The sequence below is a fragment of the Chanos chanos genome, chromosome 12 (genome assembly GCF_902362185.1).
Source record: "Chanos chanos chromosome 12, fChaCha1.1, whole genome shotgun sequence".
NCBI classification, from domain to species: domain Eukaryota; kingdom Metazoa; phylum Chordata; class Actinopteri; order Gonorynchiformes; family Chanidae; genus Chanos; species Chanos chanos.
Genome location: NC_044506.1, coordinates 14,455,603 through 14,479,679, shown reverse-complemented (window position 1 = coordinate 14,479,679; position 24,077 = coordinate 14,455,603). Strand labels below are relative to the sequence as shown.

The window sequence follows — 24,077 nt, the reverse complement described above, 5'->3', positions numbered from 1 at the left end:
GTTGGTAAGTAAGTTTGACGTGATGGGTTTTCGGGGTCAACGGATACCATTTGTCATATTAAAAAAAATTAAATTAAATTTAAAAATCTAAATCTAAATTATCCAGTGCTTATACAGGTCCACCATCACTCAAGGCACAACTTTTTTATTATGAACTATTCTATATTTAAATAACTGGTCAAAGTGGCATACGGTACTTCTCTATTAAATATTTGCTTTCGTGTCATTCTTTAGTACAAATAGGCCTACCGACAGTTAGGTGCATTGTTAAATAAAATATGAATGATAAGCAATAAAAGCCTAATAGTATATTGCATAGATTTTGCAACTTTTTAAAACAACAAATTCTCAGTTATTTAATACAGTTGTTTTATATCACATAGAAATATTAAAGGAAGAGCGATAGTATGCACACACATGCCAAAATTTCATTTTTTTCCCCAGGACACACCTACAATTATGCGAATCATACTCTGTGTATGCATAAAAGGCAAGACGGGCAAGTCGAGACTAAGCTATGGGTGTGTCGAAAGGCAAGAGGCGTAACTTTTTCATTCAAGTGAAAAACATAAAATCAGGACAGATCTGTGAGTCCATCCGTTGTCACGAGTCGTTTCAAATAACAGTGTGCATATTAATAGCAATTCGAATATCATGCGAGTAAGCTGACGGTGACACCACTTGAAATTCGTGAAAGTATATTACTTGTTGGTGTTTTCGGAGCGCTGGACACTTGAAGACGGCGGTATCATGTTTAGGCTGGACTGAGGAACGAGAAGGTATAGGTTTCACAAGTTTATTTTGGAAAATGATTAATATATGAAAGTTTTCGTGACACGTTGAGAGAGAAATAGAACACTTTATGTCAAATAGTTTCCGTAGATGATAGAAAAGTTGACATTTTTTTGCTGTTATAATTTATTCTCACACTCCTTAGCACTGCTGCTATGTAAAATAACGTTTCACTTAATACAAAATTTGTAGTTGTATCAGTCACACTTCAGAAAGTCAACTTTAAAAGAGCGTTGTGACCGTCGGGGGTTCGGCTGTAGTTCAGGTAATATGCAGTTGTTGGTTAGAGCGTGAACGTGCCAGATAGAAGTCGGAAATCATTCAAAAAATTATACAACCTCGGAATTGAGTTAATGGCCAGTGATAGAAGGAGGCTTGTTATCAACGATATGTTATGAAGTGGGCTTGTTATTCCCCATTGTTATAGACTGGTAGATATTCTTTGCAGTACTTCTTTCGTTTTTGTTGAAACCTTTACACATTTTTCTTCACATTTTTCACATTTCTTTTCCCTTGATTTAACAGGCACCATGCGTCGATTCAGTTCAGAGGGGTCTCTCTTGGACTTGGACATTTTGCCCTGGAGAAGGGTAGATTTAAGTGACAAAGGTTACTTTAGGGAGGAGGCTTCAGGAACCTTCACCCCACATTCAGAAGATGATCTGGACGCTGGCCCTGCATCTCTCCCCTCTACCCCAGCAGCCAATGATCCTGAAACCTCAGGCAGGTTTGGAAAGGGTGAGCTGAAAAAGGAGCAAAGTATCAGTGTGGAGAATGTTTGTGACTTGAAGAGGAACTCAGATTTCCTTAGGGTCGTCGGACTCAACGAGAGCTTCCGGGCATATAGTGACAGTCAGTTGGCCCCTGGTACAACGGGCAGCACTGAAAGCGTGGGCAAGGATGATATTCCGCCACCCTTTCCATCTGCTACCAACTCCTTCAACCTCAAGCACCACCATCACCGTCGACAGCAAGCCAGGGCTAAGCTTACGTCAGCCAAACTACACCTGAAAAGTCTCTTTGGACAGGTAGATGATGATCACTTTTATGGTCATGATCCAGACGGCTGCTGCTGTATCATTGTTATATGTTTTATATGTTTTGTCATTTGTACTATTGTCACTTTTTGTCTGTCATTGCTTGTCTTCCTGCATTCCTCCTGTCCATGTATTTTTTTAGAGGTCTTTCACTCCCGTTAAGCTCAAATCTTAAACATTTTGTTAAGATGGAGCGGTCAAATGTTCCATCAGACAAACTCTGTCAGGCAAGGCAATGCTTGCTGTAATCTATTACATCATGGTACATATGACGTAAGGTAATGTGAAGGCCAAAGCAAATATTTAAAATGTCACTTTATGACATAAAGTAGATTCCCATTCTCTTGACACTGTTGGCACTGACTGAGGCAAGCACTTGTTTCCATTGTAATCCATTTTGCTATATCCTACAATCAAAATGATGTTAATGACCGCTACTCAAATTGGAGGAAAATATTGTGTAAACTGCACTTCCTCAAACTAGCAAATTAGTCCTTGGTCAGTGTGAGTGAAAGGGGGAAATCTGATTTCTTTTTGACCCTAGTGTACTTCTCTTTTTTTTTTTTTTTTTGCCTGTTTCAGTTTGAACGTACAGATTACTAATACTTCTCTCTCCTCTTACTTCAGAGTCCTCAGTCATCCCACACAAACCTTTTTGCTCCTGAAAATAAAGAAAGAGAAAGCAGGTAATGGAAATTTAAACATTTTACGATGAAAACACACATCATGTGTGCCAAGTAACTCTGTGTTCTTTGCGCTCTTGTGCTGAGAGTTTTGCAATGTCAGGCATTCTTTGATGGTGACAGCCAGTATGGGTGTGAAGGGCAGCTTACATCTGGTGAAAAGAATTTCATCAGTTATTTGTCCTTTTTATTTTTTATTTTTTTGGTCACCCCTCTCAATCGTCCACCTCGATGTTTCACGCTCTGTTGCCCCCCACCCCCCCCCTGTTGTCTGAACTATTTGCTCTCCCCCAGTGCTAAAGAGAGGCGGTCACGACTGCCTTTCTTCAGACAGTGGAGTCAGGTTGGCCACAGCAGGACCAAGCTCAGTCGTGAGGAGGTGGAGAAATGGGCGGAATCCCTCAACGCCCTGCTCCTCAGCCGCTGTGAGTTCCTAATCATTTTATTTTCCATTGTTTTACATCTGTGGTTAACAGCTGGGAGTCTGGGAGCTTGTATAAATCAGTAGGGAACGCTGGAAAAACAAGACTTGGAAGGATGTCGAGGAGATGTCACACATTTTTTAGCTTTTAGTGCCTGAAACCATGAAAAAACCCTGTCAATGTGCGACAACCGCTTCGGTACAGAATACATTATTTACCGGTTCAGGCCTGCTCACAAATACAGTATTCATCGTCTAAAATGTACATTTGCATGCCTAATGTGAGAATTTTTATGAAACTTTTTCGCAATATACAAATCCTCGAATTTGTATGGTTCTCTCTGGGGACCAGTACACTGAGTTTTAAGTTGACTAATCACTACAGTTGCTGTGTGAGAAAAGATCAATTTAAAAAATTTTCATATATATTTGAAACGTAAGTGGTATTAAAACTTTTTACCTTAGTAAATTTAGACACCATTTTATCACTCCATGGCCAAGTGTTAATGACGCTCCAATGTCTGTCAGCTTTTAAAATCCTCCAATCACATGCACATCTGTAACAAAACAAAGTGTCTGTGTTCTTCTCAACAGCCAGCTCTGAGCCAAACTGTTTTGATTAGGGTTGACTGCGTTATGTGCTTTTGCATTACAGAAGAAATTACAGAATGTAATATCCTCTTTTGCCCCTGGCTCATAACCGTTTGCCTTTTCATGCAAAGAGAAATTTATTCATTTCTGCCATTATCCTGCAATCTAAAATTTTTGGCAATAACACAGCAACCTAATTTACCCTTAATTACGCAACAAATCACAATATAACTGCAGCTTAAAATAAGGCAATAATAGAAACACACATTCTTACTCTAACTAAAATGACAACAAAATCCCACCGCTGACAGCAGCGTTTTAAATGCACAGAAGCATGAAAGATTATGGGAAGGGGAAACTCAAAACCTCTCTTCCAACAGTGTATTCAAGGTTCTGTGACTGTTTCAACACGCACATCACAGGAACCGGCTTTTTCAGTGGTCAAAGATGCACAACATTACAGTCCCACAATGAGCGCAACACGTTATTAGAAAGTTCGAAAGCTTCTCCCATGGAAGCTGTGGCAAGTGCACCATCTTCTACCAGATTAGTTTTACTGTCAGGTTCTGGAAACATTTCCAATTCCACTACATTTAAACCCACTGTTTTAAAACCACTAACGTATTGTCTACATTACTGAGTCAGTTAAGCCTGCCGTCTCACATGACAACCACAGGACTTTGGCTGAAAGAGCAACCATGCTCTCTGTTCCTATGGACCAACAGGTTTCTCCCCCAGAGTTCACCTCAAACATGTGAAACTACACAGAGAGTTTTGGGCCCGACTCCAAGAAGGCCGTCGCTAACAGAACAAGTGCACTGCTATTTCTGTTTGGTTTGCCTTAAGCAAATCCACACTGCCCTCCTGCATAGAAAAGCCCTCCCAGGGCTTCCTGTCTGCCAACTGGCTCTGCATGGCATCCAGTTCCTACTCACTGGGTAAAGGGTAGCAGTTACAATTTTATTTTTGTTAATTTTATTGTATAACCATGCAGATGTGCAGGGCAATTAAAAGATACAGTCTGTACTATGGGTTTCTCAAGGGTCATGGAAAAAAAAAAAAAAAGACTTTATTTGGCCAAGTTAAAATTGCCTCCTGCACTCCTCTGCAGCCCCATCTGCTCCTAGGTTTATGGAACTACTTAAAATAATGAGGAACTTTGTAGAACCACCTGAACCCGGTGATTTGAACTGAAGAAATTAGCCAGATAAGAGAGTCAGTTTAGCAGAGTTTATTACAAGTGTACACAAGGACTCAAATTAATGAGCAAGGGACCAAGTCAGCTCTCATCTGCAGTCCTAACAACAGACAGACAAGAACACTCCGATTTATAACCAGGATGACAAAACACACATTCAGGTCAGGCTTCACATATCTTACATGATTGTACCAAGGTCCTACTTGGTAGGTATTAGGAAGTGTCCTCGTTAAAATTCATCCATTAAAGCAAAGATAAAAATGAATACTACAGAGAACATATGCATATGGCCAGAATATAACCTTCCTGTTTTACTGGTTCTTTCTCTGACTTGGGCATAGCATCGGACAAGTGAGGTGACGTGAATAAGACTACCCTTCTGAGGCGCGTGAAATATTTCCAATCATCACAACAGACGATTCAAATTGCCATTAAATCTAAATAATCCTGAGGTGTTGAGTAGGCGGAAGACGTAGGCGATCTTACTTCAGAGGTTTTGTTTTGTAAAGGTTACATTCTTTACAGGAACAGAAGTCAAATCTGGTCACAAACGGTCACGCCTCTGATAGACGACAAATTTTAAGTTCACCCTTCGCCCTCCACGCGCTGTGTGACATGGCGATGACATCCATATATGTACGTCATTGAAGTCAGATTGCAATCTTCACTTCCTCATAGCATTGCAAGGTGTTTGTAAAGACAGTGTTCCACTCAAAGGATACTATTGAAACGTAACCATTTCTTCGCCAGGGATAATGTCAAGATAATCGAAGGGGGAAATACTTGCGAAGTTCCGTTCAAAAGCAAGCTAAAATGGTTTATGCATCACGTAAAAGCTTTTTTCAGAGGGTCATAGAAAGATTGCGGAAAGTTGTAAATTGAGCATCGTAAGTGGTGTTTCCCAACTCCAGTCGTGGGAAGTCAGCCATATGTTGCGGTTTTTTTGTTTGTTTGGTTTTTTTTTTTTTTTTCATAACTCTGCCTCAACACACTTGACTCAACAGGTTATGTTGTTGATGAATTGCGGCAGATTTTGTAGCACTGTGCCATAAATGTAAATATGCTCTGAACTGGATCTTGGAAGTGAGTTTTGGCGTCAGAGCTCTCAGGCAGAGGTAGGCACCGAGTTTCCTGGGAAACTTTGTTCCAGCCCTAACATAGTGCATTAGGTCCCATTACTCAGATGCTCTTGAGGAGCAGGTTTTGGGCCAATCAGTTTCGTAGGATTAGAGCAGAAGAATGCATACGCAACAGCCCTCAGAGATTGTTATCTCTCCCCCCCCCCCTTCTTTTTAAAGAATGAAAGGCTAGTCATAAGCCTATAAATGTTGGAAAGTACTTAAATCTTTTTTTTTTTCTTTTTATTGTAATCTGAACAAGTTGCTAAAGGACAAAATGTCAGATCTCTGGCATTGAATTGTAACTTTATATTGTAGGACCTGGTTTCTCTTTCTAACAACCATAAATTTGTGACTGATTGACCAAAGACCACACCTTGGTCTCAAGTAGAAAGCAATCTGCAATTAGAGGTCAAGCACTAAAACCCACATGGCTTATTGGAGCTGAATAGTCTTGTAAAAGATTTAGGGATGTTTTAAAGTTAGGTGTCTTCCTTCCAAAGCATGTTCACTAAGTGCTAACTATAAAATGAATTAGTCATGTTAGTTTCTTTGTATACACTGCACATAACCTAAAGAGAGATTATACGACGTAGACAGATATAAGTTAATAAAAATCTAGGTTACTGGTCCCCTGAAGTCAAATGAAATTTGAATTTTCAGATATTTGCATCACCATATCTTTTTTGTTTGTTTATCTTGGCAGAATGTAGTTCACATCACTGACACTGAAACATGATTGGAAATGAGTGCCAACACTTTGATATGTAACTACTGTGGGGCGGAGGGGGGAAACAGAAAAAACGTAGCATTGATCAGCGATCAGGGTTTTGTTGTTTTCCTGTCAGATGAGAGGAGTTCAGTTAGACAAATTGCTCCGGGCTATGTTCATAGATAGTAGTGTCCCAGTCAGTTTGAGTGTGTGAACACCAACATGTTGTAACTTCTGTGTCAGCAGTCACCCCCACCCCCCCCCCACCCTTTCTGTCTCCACCCACGCTTCTTCTCTCTCAAGAAAATGTCGCAATCAGCAGTCAAACACCAAAAAAGTAGCCATGTGTGTGGGTGTTGAGTGGGGAAAGAAGAGAGGGGGGTGGTCTCCAGAGACTAAAAAAGAAAGACTAAAAAAGAAAGAAAGAGAGAGAGAGAGAGAGAGACAGAGAGAGAGAGAGAGAGAGAAAGTACATCATTCCAGATCAGACAGGTAGATAAAAAAAAAAATCCTAAGGCTATCTGTGTTAGTTCTTCAGTACATATTTTAAACAACTGCATTTCTGTTTTTTTGTTGTTTTTTTTTTATCTCTGTGTGGAGATTGCGTGTGAACGTCCCATTTGTGTCCCTATGCCCCCCCCCCCCAACAGTTTACTCAGCGTTGCCATGGTAAGAGACTTTAAAGCCTCCCCCCCCCCCCCCCCCCCCCCCCCCCCTCTCCTTCCCTCAGCGGGTGTGGCAGTTTTTGGAGCATTCCTGCGTTCTGAGTTCAGTGAGGAGAACCTGCAGTTCTATCTAGCATGTGAACAGTACAGACAATCATCTAACAACTTCAGCCTGCAGAGACGAGCTAAGGATATCTGTGCCACCTACATCGTGCCTGGGGCACCCCGAGAGGTGGGCTCTCCCTACGGATTTGCATGGGCCTTTGCTTTTACATGCACATCTCCTTTTTCGAATTGCCTCATTTATTTGCCTATGTAGCTGTGAAAGGTTAATCTCTATAGCGTAGGTGTTTTGGTTTTTGGTTTTTTTTTTTTGCTTTAACTCATCACTCATTACTTGCTGAGCATATCCTTCTCTCTGTCTCTGGCAGGTCAACCTGGACGGTAAGACTAGAGAGCTAACCATGAGTCTCCTACAGGCTCCCTCACACGCCTCTCTCTCCCACGCCCAGAAACGCATCTATGCTTTGCTGGACACAGACTGTTACCCTCGTTTTCTACAGTCCGAAGTTTACCTCAAACTGCTCCGTGAGGCTGTTTAGAGGAATCAGAGTGTCTGGAGTGACTGGAATGACAGAAAAGATGGATAGAGTGGATAAATGTTTGGGGTGTGGGGGGGGGGTCTTATTTTGGAAAGCAGGGTCAAGAGACGCTAGATGCGAGTGTCTGGAACATTTTAAAAACAATCAGTGGTTTGGCAGCTAAAGTAAAGGGAGCGAAGGATTCAAGCTGATGAGAAGGGAGTATAGACAGGGAGAAGAGTGGCGTATTCCCCGATCACGCCTCAGCATTCTGAGGGGAGGTGGTGGGTGGAGGGAGAGAACTGGAGTCCCCGAGAGTGACAAGACACACAGCGTTGTAATCATTAAACGAGCTTGTTTTTGGCTCTCCCTCTCGTAACGGCATAAATCCTTCATGGTTCGATAAACAGGTGGGGGGGGGGGGGGCACTTTGCTGACAAAGGGGAAAAACTCGTCAGGCAAGAATGGGCACTCTTGTCATAAGGTTCAGACCACTTTATAGATTATTTATGCAGTGACGACAGAGAGAACTTAACCTCTGATTGGATCGTGTGTGGCTATACAATGGAATAAGGAAGTAACTTTTCAGGTGTTTCCTGGAGCCACACTTAATGTCCAAGTATGTTTTTCCTTGAAATCCTTCCTGTGATGAGGTATCATGTACACATACACTGAATAAATCTACTCTCTTCAGCGTTCACTCCTTCTTGTGTGTGGGGGATAAAAGCGTTTTCTCTCCAAAGAAGAGGAAAAACATGACCAATCAGCCACAGAATTACTCCGCTGAATGTAAAATTGTTTTTTTGTTATTTGTTCAATATGTAAGTAGAAATAAATCTTTTTTTTTAACCAAGCATGATTCTTTGTTCCAGTTCATATAATTATAATCTTTATGTAATATATAAACCTTAGGTCTGAGAGGACACCTCTCTGTAATACCACAGAAGTAGTCATCACACTAGACATAGGCCCTCCTCTGTTTCCTGGAAGGTCTCCACATGCATTTCGTGTATTCAAAAGGCGTTGCCTGGATACGGGACATATTCCCAGGGAAGGGTCCTGAATGTTATAATAGACTGAACCACTAGTTTGTAGTGAATCATGGACAAACTGAGTGGTATTGACAAAGAACACATCTCACCATTAACCTTTCTGACTGACGACACAGGAACACTTGGTGGTATTTATATCTCCCTTGTGTTTACTCAGCTAAATAGCTTTTGACTATTTATTTTCAATGAGTCACTGAAACACATTAGCTGTCATATTTAATGCCTTACACTAGCACTTCCAGAGATGTGACCTGTTCCCTACTGCTTGTTGGAACTGGCTGTAATACTGGGGATAACCACAGGGATTTTGAAATCTCTTTAGAACTGAACTGAATCTGAGAAGAATGTTTGAAGGTGCTGTGGTGGCAAGTAAATAATGTAACATAAATAACGTAATATAAAAAACACTAACATGAAAAGTCAACTGTAAATTCTGTCATTAGGTTGTGCAATTTATTTTTAGGTAGAAAAGTCCCTGAACAGATTGCATAATACTATTTTTTCAGTTTTAAAAAAAAAACGTATCAAAATGTTTACATTTATTATAAATAAAAGCGTAAAAAAACGGGTTAAGTACAATTAGTTCAGTCAAATCTAGTGTAATTATATCATGCAGGCATTTTACTCAAGTGCATAGCTTCCTTGTGGCAAGATATGGTGGCTTAACTCCTCAAAAATTTCAACAACATTCCTCTTTATTCCATTACTTTTTTTTCCCCCTTTCTGTTAGTCTTACAAAGCTATGGTCTTATGAGAAACGAGAAGCATAAACAACTGTTATTATCATCTGCTTCCTGTTTCCTCCCCTCCTCCCCTCTCTCTACGTGTCTCCTTTCTCTTTTCTTCCCGTTCCACTGCTCTGTCACCAGGGCCGTGTGCTACGGTACTCCTGTTTCTGTCTGACCCACTGGGCCGTACAACGGTTCTCCCCCACGGTCCAGGACCATCCGTTTCTCCACGCTCCCCTCTCTGCCTCTGTTACACCTCCTCTTTCTCTGTCCTCCATACACCCTCTTCCTCTTCCAGATCCTTTATCAGGCCAGGGTTCTTTCCCCTCCTGAGGGCTGTTCTTCAGTGGACTCAAATCTGGTGCCCCTTCTGGTTGTGGGGTTGCTAGGGTGGTCTGGTCCCTGTGTGAGTCATGACTAGAGTGGGGTAGAGGCGAAAGAGACAGGGCCTGGCCCTGGAGTGGAGGCCTGTAGAAAAAGAGAGAAGGACAGAGAGAAAGAAGCATACAGTGAGAAAAGAAAAAGAAAATCCCATGAGAAATGGATTGGGATAAGAGAGACAGTGGAATTTGAAATAAGAGGAAAGAGAGAAAAAAAAGAATTCAAAATGAGTGAGTTGGAGAAAGAGACCTTGTGAAATCTTCAATGCAATTTTAACAGGATATGATGAAAGAGAAATTTTATGACCAAAAAGATTTGCAGTGGCTTAGAGGTCAAACTGCCTTTGATATGAAACACTTTCCTGACCATATCCTGTGTCTCACTGACTCTCTGATAAGCTCAGTGTTTTCACTTGAACATGTGAAAACTTCTGCTGGAGGAGATATAGCCACTACACTCTGGCTCTATAAATAGATTTGTTTTATGACCGCGTCTCTCCCACTCGAGAAATGCCCAACCTTTGTGTTGTGTTTGTGTGTCCCATTGCGTCTGCCTGTTCACTCTCTCTCTCACTGAGCTCTGGCTTCAAACCTGAGGGAGTACACATGACAGCATCTAATACAATGTCACCTGAGAAATGTTTTTTTCAGTTGCTTCCCTGCAGACCACACAACCTAATGTAACGGCACGCGGTAAATGAACTGTAGTTTTGACGCTGTACCTGACTTCAGGCTGCTCCGCTGTTCTGTCAGCAACAATCCAAAGCCTCTGCTGTTGAAGTGGCGACTGTAGAGGTTGCTCCTGGCAACCATGCCCTGATGGCTACCATAGGGATGGGGATAGTGCAGAGAGAGGGAGAAGGATAGGGCAAAGGACACAGAGGACAGCAGAGAGATGAAAGACGAATAGAGACGGGAGAGTGATAAAGAAAGAAAAAGAACGAGAAGGGAGGGATAAAATAACAAAAAAAAAGAAAAGGAAGAAATGAAGAATGAAAAACAGAATCGAGAAGAAAACAAAAAGGGAGAATTGAAAAAAGGAGAAAAACAAAACGGAATTCACAAATAAAATTAAAACAGCAAAAACATACTATGTACAGTAAACCAAATAAGGGATAAGATAAATGATAATGTAATGTAAAGTAATGATAACAAAACTTACAAAAAGATTCAAACACAAATAAGAAAACAATATAAAGCTCTAAGGAAACACAGGACTTTCTAATGCTGATTTTTTTTCTTTTTTTTTTTTACACTAAAAGCAGGGTCGTTGCTGGATAACTGTTGAATTTGACAACTTTTTTATACAACAATATTGAGAATACATAAGAAGTTTATAACTGGACAGTACTATCTTAGTAAATAGAAATAAGTAATTTGACAGATTAAAACACATTGTTTTTATTGAACTCGTTTTATTACAGGAATAGAATAAAACTGAGAGAGGGAGGCAACTGAGTGCCAAGAACAAGAACAGTAGGGCAGGCACCAGGTAGGACTCCACTCTCAAATGCACTGAGGACAGGTGACTGGATTACCAAATGCACTGAGGACAGGTTACTGGATTACCAAATGCACTGAGGACAGGTTACTGGATTACCAAATGCACTGAGGACAGGTGTCTAGATTACCAAAGGTAATGATCAGGTCTTACGTACTGCTCGTGGAAATTGATAAGCATTGGACAGATTTAAAATTTGAAAACTTTCGGTTTAAAACATTGAGACTGTAGTTTCAAATTCATGTTTGTTTCTTTGTTCCAACAGTGATCATACATTTGATGGTATCAGTCTTACACACACCATCAAAAAAAAACCCCATTATAAGTAGCTAAGAGTTAAAAGGTTATGGGTCAATGAAAGCTAAGCCTTGATCGATTAAGAGAGCTGAGGGAGAAAGGAGGGGGGGGGGCATGGTGTGATAGTGTGAGGTACAAAAGGGTGAACATTCATTCAAATAAGTGCAATAAGAAATCAAAAGTCCAGTAAAAAGTCAATGGTGATGCCATGGCAGGGACAGAACAAGCAAAGAAAAAGAAAGAGAAAGAGAGAGAGAAAGACAATGAGTTGTTTAGAGCACTGTAGAGGACAAAAAGGTCGTTGCAGTAGGAAATAGCGAGGGAAGCTTTTGATAAAGAGGAACATTCAGTGAAGCTGAACTTTGTGCTGAACACAATGGTTCATTAATGAGAGGAATTTAGATTCCTGCTGCCAAGCCAACCACACAAGCGTTCTGACACAGAGAGCGACCAGCCCAGCACGTGAAGGACCTCAGTGCAGCTTGAACACCATGCTTACTAAGCCCCAGACGCAGTGTCCTTAACCAGGCGCCTCATCCACCACATTAATCAGAGAAATTCAGCTGACGAGGGTGAGGCATGTATCAGACAGAGTTAAATCCTAAACACATTCTAATCATGACACAGGTACTTGGTTTTTGCTCAAGTTCAATTTTTCTCCATTCATGTAAAAAGCGGTGCTAAGACAAATAAATGCTTGAGTGCTGTCTACAGCCACCTGAGCACCATGTGTGGTTTGGGGGGGGTCAAATGTTGAATACTGTTGAATACTGAGCTCCTACCTTGTGCGTTTTGCTCTGCAGTTCTCGATGACATGGGAGTTTTGTGGGTGTCCCGGATGGGCCCCGGATGCCGGAGCTGGGCGAAGAGGGGCGTGGCTGGGGGAGGATCCCACACTGAGGGAACGGGAGAACTGGGAGGACGGAGCCAGAGGGGGACTGAGGGGGGGAGCAGCGGGGCGAACGAACGGCCAGGGGAGAGCCCTCTGCTCCTCTCGTATGGCTGTGCAACAGGGCAGAGAGGAGGAGGCATCATCACACTGACAAATATTACAACTACACCAATACGGCACCGATATGAAAGCAGGTATTCCTTATAACGTAGCCTGCTGTGTAGTTAAATAATTAATCTACAGTGTAAACACTGCTCGACAAAAGACAAACACACTGGCTTCCAGTTAAATGAACTCTAAACAGAATAACAAAACAATCAGCAGACATAAAAGCATTTCCAATACAGTCCCTACAGCATATCATCAATGCAAACTTCCTTATTAAGCTATCTGGAATACAAATATCCTTTATTATTTTTCATTTTACCAAATAGTACCCTGGCAAAAACACTCTGAATGATGATGGGTTTCATCACGAAACGTAAAAGCTTTTCAACACATTATGTTAGGGCTTATAATAGTCTGCCCTTCTCAGCGTTTACATATGAGCTGCCTGTCAGTAAAAGATGTTCTTCTGCTGTCTGTTCACAACAGTTAACATGACATGTCTTAAGTGCAATAGATAAGCACTGTATCCCCAGCTATCTTATGCTGGGACCTCGCACCCATAGATAGACAGATGGTTAACGTAGAGACTGAGTCACAGAAATGTCGGGTGGTAAACTCACCCTCTCTCTCCGATAGTGAATACGGTTTGATCTCTCCTTCCGGCTTTTTGGGAGGAACTTTTCTCAACTGGCCCGCTGTAATCATGACACAGTAACCATGGTTATAAATAAAGGACAAAAAATGCGCAGCTAATGTAAGTATGTAAACAACACCCAGTACAAATCCTTAGTAACACAAACATTACAGTAACAAAATGTGCACATCAACATATTAGGAACAATTCATTTTTCAAATCAGTCAATTCAATGAACAATTCCCAAAATGAGAGCATTTAAATGTAAAATGATGGTGGATTTACAGTCAGTTCATTTGATTCAGTGAATGAAGTTCATTCCTTGAATTAACCGAATTGACATTTTGATTCATCTCAAGTCATTCTCAAGCACATATTAGCCATCATTTTAATAACTCTAGAGGGGAAACATACGAAACAGCTTGTGTGTGTGTGTGTGTGTGTGTGTGTGTGTTTTTGTGTGTGTGTGTGTGGCAGAGAAGTGTGGGGAACTTGTTAGGGGTAGTAATCATTCTGGTGAGTGAACAGGAATCCAAGCCTGGGAAACAGACTGAATTAGCTCAGGCAAAAGTGAGGGAGGTCCAAGTGAGCGACAGAAAAGGGAGGGCCAAGGGAGAACATTAAAAGGTTCTGTCTTTGGGGCTTAAAGGAGGGATACATCTAAAACAGTACAGTGCAGCGTGACACAAAAAGGGACACTAGGGGGGAGAGAGAGAGAGAGGTGAAAAAGTAAAGAGAGAAAAACATTCTTACAAAAAGCCGTACATCCCCTGATCCGTCAGAGGGGAGGGAGGTGAGCCTGGGAGAGTTTGGTAAGACAACAGATTGACCCAACTCTGACGCCTTCTCAGCTGTATTTCCCCCAATCCACCCTCCCACTTCCATTATCTCCACGAACATCGACCGTAAAAAGTCACGTCTTATATTGTAGCGTGGCTTGTTTTCTGAGAAATGAGTCACTACGTGCACCTTTCCAGAACATGCTTGTCAAGTTGTTCTGTTTTCACAGTTTGCATGGAATGTAAGCAATATGAGTGGTAGCTTTTGGCTGTAGTGATACATGGAACCGTCTAGGAATGAGCTGTGAATGCTTAGGAATGGTTTTCAAAATGAGAGAAATGTTGCCCATATTACCGTAGGCATTAAGTATAACATAATCCAAAGAAGAGATTGAGAAACATCTGATTCCTCTCATCGAGAGCTAAGAGCAGAACAGACAATGCACTGACAGTGTACCTGTGAGGGTGTTGACACCCACTCAAAGCCTCTTTTTACTGGCACTGTACCAGTTTCATATTCTAAAGTGAAACTGTGTGCAAGGGTGAAAGAGAAGCTGATACAGCCTAGAATTACCTGATTTGTTTCTGAAAAAACCATCAAACACCACAAAGTTGTTCACCTGGAAGGACAAGAAGAGAGAAAGCAGAGCGAGAGAGAGGGGGAGAGAATGAGAGAGGTTTAAAAGACTTGTGCATTATGAGTGAATGTTAATGTATTTTGAAGTAAGTCCAAAGCTGTTGGATAAATTTATGGCTCAGAAGCTTCACTGGATGACTAAAGAGGCTACATTTAGCAGGCACTGTTATTGGTGTAATCTCAACATAACTCATGAGGTCATAACCTCCATCAGAAGCCACCTCAGTTACTCTAAATATCAACTCAGCGCATGGAAAGTCTCAGACATTCATCTCTGCGAAGAAGTGTAGAATCTGCATTGCCCACAGTCACTGAAGTTTCGCATTTTAAAATATGACTGTAGTCAATCCATAATTACGACTACAAAACCCCCCCCCAAAAAAACCCCAAAAGACATTCAAGCTAAAACAAACAAAAAAAACTAAGAAAAGAAATGAATTAATGTTAGAAAAGGGTAAGCACTGAAAAATACTCTTTATAGCAACACATTTTGAGCACTGAGAAAATGACTACTGACTATTCCCAAGAGATTTGCGTATTCAGGCAATGCTAAACAAAGACAATACTTTTACGCCTTATCACTCTCCTACGTCCTTATCATTAAACTGACATTGTGAATTCACTCAGATGATTATTTTTGGACTGTTTCTCTGTTAACATTCTAGCGAAAGGCAAATATGATTTGTTTGTTGAACAAGTTATTACATGCAATCCAGCTAAATTAGTGTCAGATTAGGATTTATAAACGAGAAAAATAATAAAGTAAGAAACTAATGGAACGGCCCTGGTAAACCTCACTATCAAACTGACCTTTAAAAAAATAACCGTGCGTTAGCTGCAGTTTCAGGCACTGGACGGGAATATACAGAACAAGACCTGGAGTATTTATCTTGACTCTACTGAGAAGTAAGTATTTATGAGGGGGTAATAAAGTTTCACACTGAGCTATAATGATTACACGCAAGTAAGTAAAGCAAAAACCTGTCATTCATACCTGCGGCACGCTGTTTTTAAGTTCAAAATGTTTCCCGAGAAATGACAGGAATTTTGGGGAGGGTCTGTCATAAGCCATCTGTTCAGGCTCCACTCTTTTATGCTGAGCAATAGGGCACAAAGAGCAGACATATTCAATAGGGAATATTCCCTATAATCAACACCATATCATCAAATTCAGCCTTGTTGTGTAATGTCTATTTCAATCTACTTTATTGTTTCTCTCATGGAACAACTAAGAAAAATGTGAGGAACTTCTAGAATTAGTCCCACTTGCAACATGTAGCTGAAGAGCTCCAGTCCATAGCCATGTCTTTGCAGGTTCTCTGTGATGTAGAAGTCCAACACACACAGCGGTTCTGTCTCCACGTGCGCCCCCCGCTGGTCCTGGGGTGTCATTACAATTATGAACTGTGTTGTCTTCAAGGCTTAACAGATTTGTATGAGCGTACCTCTGACGCATGCATATAGCTGTGCTTACATAACCATTTACATATCTGTGAGATTGGACGGCTGACTGGGAAATATTTCCGCTGACAGCTGTCAGCAGAGACAGGACTTACCAGTAAAAAGAGCTTCTTATATCCAACCTTTAAAAAGCCAACTGCAACCCCTCTTCCTCTTTGTGAGGGACAAAGATAAGAACATGACAGAAACATCAGAATGTGAACTTTTACAGAGTTTTCTCATAAACCAACAGAGAATCTGACTAATGATAGGAATACATTTGTCATTAAAGTTATTGCTATTTATGGATGTTGAAGACAAGGGGCAGAGGAAAGAGAGTTAATGATATAGCAGGTATAAGATGTAATGTATATACATACCCATTGCTCTCCCCTTCCTTCAGTAAGTAGAAATGATGTCTGTTGGACTGGAGCTTTGCCGCACTGGTTATGGGTGCGGGCAGCTTCTGAGCCTGGTATTGGAAGAATCACAGTAAGTGCACATATAAACCCTTACATAGAATATGGCTGTTCATTTTAGTATACTGTGTCAAACAAGCACTGTCAAAAAACAAACAAACAAACGAAAGCGTTACCTTGGCTGAGGCTTTCCCTAACTCATCAATCACTGTAGCTATTTGAGCCTGAGGATCTGGTCTGAAACACACAAACAATGAAGTTAAAACCTACAACAACAATAATGATTTTGGTACTAAATACAAGTCCATTTAATATTCTACAGGCTTCAACTGTCTTGAATGTTGTGATTGAGTACAAACCAACTCTAGGATACAAACTGAAAAAAGTGCAGTAGAAAAATGTACTAGATAAAGTCAGGGTGAAACTGGTGCCAATTAAAAGCTTTTTTTATCACAAGAGGGGTTATCTTGTCATGGAGTTGAAGTTAATAACATCTGACGTCATGCATACACAGGAAATTACTCGTGCAGTCAAATCGAGACATAAAGGGAACCTTAAGGGCTAGACCAGACACGAAAATCAGACCGGTGTCAACGTTTCCCAGATGCAACCGATAGGTTACTGCAAGCTCATTTAAGCTAGCCTACTAAAACCCCTGTGGCAAAGCGAGCAAACGCGTCCTGCGAACATTTAAAGACCCCACCTATTTTAATTTATGACAGTATCCTGCTGCAAGGGGATGTATAACTCGATAGAACAACGGCACACACACAAAAAACATCGCTCTATCACAATAATTTTTTTTACCTTCCAGACGATTTTCGGCCGGTCGCTAAATTTTGATCCAGCACTGATATTCTCTCCGGAAAAAGAGCATTTATGTCGAATGGGAAATCCATTTCATCAGGGGATGAGAGATCTGCAAGGAAAATAGTGGCTCTTAGTGGCTCCTTAGAGGTTGCACAGATTACACCACGTTGATGACTGATCAATACTCATTAATGACATATAGCAATATTATATTGTTTTCTTGCTGGTAAATTTAACAGTCACAGCGACTTGCCTCTCTAACAAGTCAGCCGAGCATTCGCAATTTTGTATCAATGCTTCTTCTGTCCTCCCATTGTGTTTTTGAGTGTCACTCCCTTGTTATACGCGAGCGCTTGGCGTCCAGTGCCGTAGTACAAATAAAAGAGACGACCGCAAGATTTAGGATTATTTGTCAGATAATAGGATTTTATCAACTGCTGCGCTAATCTCATTGTTTCCTCATAATAAAGCAGTATGTTTCGCTGGACAGTCTTAAATGTGTAGACTAAAGCATAACTCACATTAATATTTACTTCGGATAATGCAGTGCACATTCGGACGAAACTGAATAAATGTGCGTTTCTATACAACATCTCCTTCCGCTTCCTCTTGACAACCAATTACACAGCCCTGCAGTGTTTACATAGTAACCCCAAACTGGCATTAAATGTTCAGCCGCGGATTTCTTGCTGGAGTTGGGTGCTTGGGCGTACAGTGAATGGCTATAACGTGCGTTTCGCGACACTTTTCACTTCATTTTGTAAATCTTTAATGGATCTTAAATCACAGTATTCACGTTTCAACAGAACCGTATTTAACTAGTACAAAACATCTATATTCAAATATGCGTTATGATTATCAATGGTTATTATCTCTTGAAAAGCGAATAAAAACAAACTAAACCAAGGGATGAAAAAAGTACAGAAAATGCAAAATACGTAACGATTAGGTTTGCCAATTACGATACGAAAAAAATACCCTGTCCTGCTCCAAAGAGATGTATAAATGTACATGATTATTGCGCGCTCACAAATTTAAGTTGTTGTGTCAGGGTGTCCCGAGGATCCTTACATCCGACACTGCTGAAGGGTAGATTTTGTGGACAGGAGACGAGTTTAAAGGAGGTCAGTACAACAAGCTGAAATTATATTAGTCTACTTTTATAAATTTGAAATTTCTCCGTGGAGGTAAACTTGCAAATAATTTAACTGAATGTGTTTACAGAGTAATTATTTCATGAATATGTAATGAAGTAATAATGGGAATTCTATTTTTTAACATTTGAACTGAAAACATTTATTGCTCCTCTGCAGCACTTGGAGATACACACACACACACACACACACACACATATATTGTATGCATGCATGCATGCATGTATGTATGTATGTATGTATGTACTTATGTGGTCTGCAGGCACTCTAAATGCTGCCTATCTGTATTACGTCAGCACTTGTGAGCAGGACCCATATATATTTGAAGTTCAGCGTGCATGCCAGATCTCGGCAATGCTGCACAGAGGAGTGGTGGCAGAGGTAAGTTGTACGGAAATATGTTGAACTGCATTATGTGGTTTTTCCTGTAAAAATTTAGCTGAGATGTCTGTTCTAGAAGAACACATTACCACAGAGATTGAATAGCTTAAACATGCCGCTCCCTGTCACATGTCTTGGTTGTTACATTCTCGGCTGTGCACGTTTAAACACTGCCTTGCAATATGGCCTCTGCCTCGTGGCGAATAGCGCTTTGTCGGCCGAATATAGTCTATAAGATGAGTCGTTCTCGTAAATGTATGCAGTTACTTCAAATTCCACGTAATGCAATATTTCATGATTATGTGTTCTCGTGAACCAGTGTATTTACTGGATGCAGAAACAACGTATAGACGAAAAACCCGCGAAAGCTTGGGTTGATCGGCTGAGCCGCACGCAGTCGTCGCGATTCTTCCCCCCCAGAGCTTAGCATGAAACATAAGCAGTAATCTAAACCAAAATATCACATCTAAATTTAAGTAACGTGTCCATTGGTTGATACTGTATTTCGATACAAAACTTAACTTTATTATTTAGCACTGACTTTTTAGCTTCCCCCCCTGTTCTGTTTAATGCACTCACTATGGCGGCGTGCTTGCTGTTATGCATCTTCGGTTACCCAGAACATCAGGAAAGCAGTGAGTTTTTACTCAGTGTCAGGTCAAGAGTTTAATTTGTTGGGAAAATGAAATGTCTGAATGAACTTTCAGATAGGGAAGAGCTCGAATATAAACTAATAGAGTTTTCGTGTCGCAGTCCTTATAAAAGATGAGCAACCCCGTGGCCGATATAGGCTGGCGGTCCCAGGCGTGGGAAGCCAAGGTCTGAACATGTAGCATTGTGGCTGTTGCCAACAAGTCCAAAATGAATGCATACGTCCTAGCGTACTAAAAGACACAACTTTTTGTGCGCATCTCACAATAAACTATAATTTATTTAATCCCAGAAAATTAGCCATCCATTGCATCCAACGGTTGGTACTGGGAAATTTCATATTAAATATGCACCCAAGCTTATTTTCCTCACACAGGTTGTTCTAAGCAGTGTAAACTGGTCAGGTCAGACTAGATAGTGTTTGTGCAAGGTGTAGTGTTAAGTGTAGTTTTTTTTTAGGTGGCAGTCATTGTGGATGTTTTGTCAGCTGACTCATTTCATTCTGTTCTCATTCAGCAGGACAATGGTGGATGATTTGGGGAACAGCTGAGTTAAAACATGGGTTGAAATTACTGTCGGTACTGCGTACCCACACCTTGAGGTAACAGCTGATGGCTTGAAGTTCTTTTTTTATTGTTAAAAGAAATGTATTTCATGTGTCATATGATGATTCAATAGACTAGAGTCTCTGATTACATCATGAAGCTCTTCACAGTGCACTGAATGCCACATAGCATTGTTTTTATACTTAAAGGCTTTGTCTCCACTTCAGCATTATTTAGGTTTCTTTTTCTTTCTTTTTTTGTTTTTTAGTCGTGTCAGAATGATGGGCCTCACTGTTAATTCCCTACATTTGGTAAGTTCATGTTGTTAATGTTTGTCCTAATGAAGTGTAATGATGATATCATAGACTAGAGTCTCTGACTATAGCATGAAGTTCTTCACAGTGGACTGAACACGCACATACTCACACTGTTATGTTTTTCTGTTATTGCAGTAAGATCCCTTAACTTGAATATTTATATCTTTGTAGACTTAAAGATGGACAAGGAGAGCTGCTGTTGATCATGTCTATTTGGTAAGTCACTTCATTGAAGATATTTGTCCATTAACTTGAATGTGTAATGATGATTCAATAGACTAGAGTCTCTGACTACTTCATGATGCTCTTCACAGTGCACTGAACACATACAGAAATCTCTTCATGGTATGAAAGTGTAATTCTTTTTTTTAATTTGAGTCCTTTTTTTTGTAGACACGATGATAGACTGAAGATTTTACAGCAGGTAGTGTCCTATGCGGAACATCTGTGTTAAGAGTGAGTATTTGCTAGACATATTTTAGCCTACAATTGGATTGGTTGAGACACAACCATTTGTACCATCATTAAAACACATTTGTGCACATGCACATTCAGACTTCAGTTTGTATGGTTGTGAGTTTTACATGGCATAATAAACTGTCTTTTTAGGTCGTCATGAACGCGAGCATATCGGATCAGTGGCCCTTGATGTTCTGAACAGTAATATGTAAGTGTACTTTGTCTTGTTTTCATGGTTGACATTATGGTTTATGGTGTCTATGATGATTGCATTTTTCGGTTCGACTGAGTTTCAGTGATGTCCACTCGCAGCGCACTGAGGCACGTACAGAAATAAAAGAAAACCTCAGATGATGAACAAAATGCTTTTGATAGCTAATTCACATGTTTGTTTTTAAGGTCAGAATTCGTGCTGGACAAGAAGACGGCAGGTATCCTAACAGTCCTTTGCAGCAGGTGGAAATGCTGCTGCTGAACATCAGCGGATCAGCTGTAATGATGTGGAGAATCTGTAAACCAGAGCTATTCAATTACAGATTAAGAGGGGCCAGATTTTAAAACCAGTCCTTGTTAATGGGCCAGAAATTCCTTTTTTTTGTCATCAATTCTTTTTTTCTGTCTTGACATTTTGTGAGCTTAACTACAACTTGTAGCTTTGAGACAGACAGGTATCGGCTTGGTGTGTGGCTCTTTTGCTGTAAAGTGGAGTGTATTGTATTGTATTGACATGTACTGTTGTATGTTTTAGTGATGGTGTATATCAGCATTCATGGAATGCCTCTTGACCAATCAAATTATTTGACCAGAACTAGCTACTATTTGAATTTGATTGTAGTCGCCTCTCAGGCTAGATTTGTCCTGCAGGCCACCAGTTGGATAGGCCTGCTGTTAAAGAATCCAGAACTATAAGCAGCTATTTGTGGAATTCAGCCTAATTCTTTGGGGTCTTAAACTGCTGCAATTGCTGATGTCCACTCCAGTTTTTACAAATAAAGTATATACAAATACTGTGTTGCTTATATTTAAAATTAAGTTGCCTCGAATTAAACACACTGTGAAATTTATTGTACATTTGATGTTATGGATTACATTTTCGTTTGATATTTATTGATCTGACTGAGAACAGTTCAGTACAAACAAGTGGGTGAAGATAATGGAGAAATCACCTCTCGTGGTCAAAAAAGGAACACGGGTTAAAGTATTCTCTAAAAGAATCAATGGTTAGCCTGATTATATGATGTAATGATTAATCTACCGAGAGAAATTAGTAAAACATCTCCATAAATCATACAAGTACTCAGTGACATCGTAGCGTCTGGTTATTGAGTGCATGCAGCCTGCAAATCACTAACATTAGGTGTTGCCGTGCTGGCCAACTCGCAAATATACTGGCTGCAATGATCAGATCCCCATTTATTTCATTCAGTGGTTTGCCCGCCAACTGCATATGACTGAAAAAAACGGACTCATCTTTTCTTACCCAAGTTTACTCGTCCTTTCCGCTCTCCGTAGTTGATCACCAGCTGTTTCCGGTTGTGTTTTTGGGCAGCTACTTTTTTTTTTAGCTTGCTCGCTATAGAAGACGCAATATTATATCAATGAATATAACACACATACAGTATTTAACTAGTCTCCGAATAGTTTGGAGGAGTCCATCTGTTGAAGTGTATATAAGAATTCATGCAGAAAAGTCGTGGGACACGGAGTAAAATAAACTTGAGTGTAACGTTGGTTCAGCCCGCTACGTCTGCGTGAATGTGAACATAAAAAGAACAGCTGACTACCTATGATAGCTAACGTTAGCTGTGCAATGTACTTGCGGGCCTCCCAGAAGAAAGCACGTTGAAATCGTTTTACCAGATAAAAGCAATGGAGTAATGGACTGTATTGGAGATTAGAAGTTTTGAATCCAGACATATGTCAACATCTCGAAACGGCGGTTTTGGAACCATCCTGTATTTATTCATTTATATTTGGAGGGACCTAACGTTAAATTTTTCTCTCCTACTGACTTGCCACTGTGTCATACGCTAACTACTTTAACTTACTCCTGCGGCGTAGATCATTTGTGATTTATCGAAAATGTAAATTTTATTCCGATTTTATCTAAATTTTTGTATTCTTCAATTGCCCTCCTGGTTTATTTGCTGCTAATCAGCATTCCTTAAAACCTGGTGTAACAACGTTCACAGCTGCGTGCTGACGGACAGTGTGTCATTTGGGTCAAGTTTTCTTAACCTCGACAAATGGAGAACTTGTCGCTAAGGTAACGTTAACACTATCCTAACTAACCTAGGTTAGATAAACTAGGATCATTTTCTACCAGCCGACTAGCTAATTAGCCAGTGCTAACAGTGCATTTTATCCATACGAAATGCTTAATGCCGTTACCGGAAACTGTAAATAACAGTTATTTGTGAAAAGTTTCAGAACTTTCAGTTTTTGTCCTCGAGTAAGCATGGGCAGTGCCAGTTAATAGTCATGTTAGCTAACGATCTAGTTCAATGTAAACAGCTAACCTGCGTTAAACACGAATCTGCTGACAATTTCGCAATTAACTAACCTTAGCGTTAGCTTAGTGTGTTATCATCAAGTATAGCCATCGTGGTTTTATGGAACTGATAAAAATACACTTCTTTGATGTGGAAGGTTTTGAACAACCGACCAAAATAAACAGGTCGTACTTTTATATGGGAGAATGAAACAAAACAGTTTTTTATAGTTGTTGTATTGCACGACTGGGTGTGTCAAAGCAGTTTACTTTGGTTCAACTTGTTCTGTCACTTAACACACCTCAGCATAGGTGTGGTTACTGGACACTTCCAGTAGTGAGCTCAATGATACAGTGCACCCAATACACAGTACACACACATTCCAAAATACAGTAAATTTGTCAGACTTTTCAGATAACTTTCCAGATTAATTTAGGGAAGGCGTCAGTGGTAACTTTATTTTGCTCTACAAGAACATTGCGAAAGACGTTTGATCACATTAACTTTTTTAATGATAAAGATATCTACCAGCATTTGTACATCGAATTGTTTTGAGAAGACAAATATTTTCCTCAATTTTTAAAAACTGCAAGGATTTTTGTG

General features: G+C 40.3%; 2 protein-coding genes, 1 long non-coding RNA gene and 2 other non-coding genes across 5 annotated transcripts; 4 read left to right on the top strand and 1 right to left on the bottom strand.

Moving 5' to 3' along the window:
• Positions 1–1,322: 1,322 nt before the first annotated feature.
• Positions 1,323–7,819, top strand: LOC115824761 (regulator of G-protein signaling 1). Its single transcript, XM_030788514.1, has 5 exons — positions 1,323–1,820; positions 2,457–2,515; positions 2,807–2,937; positions 7,283–7,449; positions 7,649–7,819. The coding sequence occupies exons 1-5, from the start codon at positions 1,323–1,325 to the stop codon at positions 7,817–7,819; spliced, it is 1,026 nt and encodes a 341-aa protein (XP_030644374.1).
• Positions 7,820–11,810: 3,991 nt separating this feature from the next.
• atat1 (alpha tubulin acetyltransferase 1) lies at positions 11,811–17,564 on the bottom strand. The gene is made up of 10 exons (XM_030789449.1): positions 17,473–17,564; positions 16,842–16,902; positions 16,627–16,718; positions 16,363–16,420; positions 16,073–16,186; positions 15,801–15,902; positions 14,744–14,789; positions 13,377–13,451; positions 12,539–12,758; positions 11,811–11,844 (listed from the first exon to the last, which is right to left on the bottom strand). Exons 1-10 carry the CDS (start codon positions 17,562–17,564, stop codon positions 11,811–11,813), a joined length of 894 nt encoding a protein of 297 aa, XP_030645309.1.
• Positions 17,565–20,175: 2,611 nt separating this feature from the next.
• On the top strand, positions 20,176–21,190 carry LOC115825681 (uncharacterized). Its single transcript, XR_004025748.1, has 5 exons — positions 20,176–20,262; positions 20,475–20,517; positions 20,695–20,739; positions 20,917–20,979; positions 21,133–21,190. It is a non-coding gene; the product is annotated as an uncharacterized LOC115825681 (long non-coding RNA).
• On the top strand, positions 20,553–20,619 carry LOC115825828 (small nucleolar RNA SNORD52). Its single transcript, XR_004025784.1, has one exon. It is a non-coding gene; the product is annotated as a small nucleolar RNA SNORD52 (small nucleolar RNA).
• On the top strand, positions 20,782–20,848 carry LOC115825829 (small nucleolar RNA SNORD52). The gene has a single exon (XR_004025785.1). It is a non-coding gene; the product is annotated as a small nucleolar RNA SNORD52 (small nucleolar RNA).
• Positions 21,191–24,077: the final 2,887 nt, after the last annotated feature.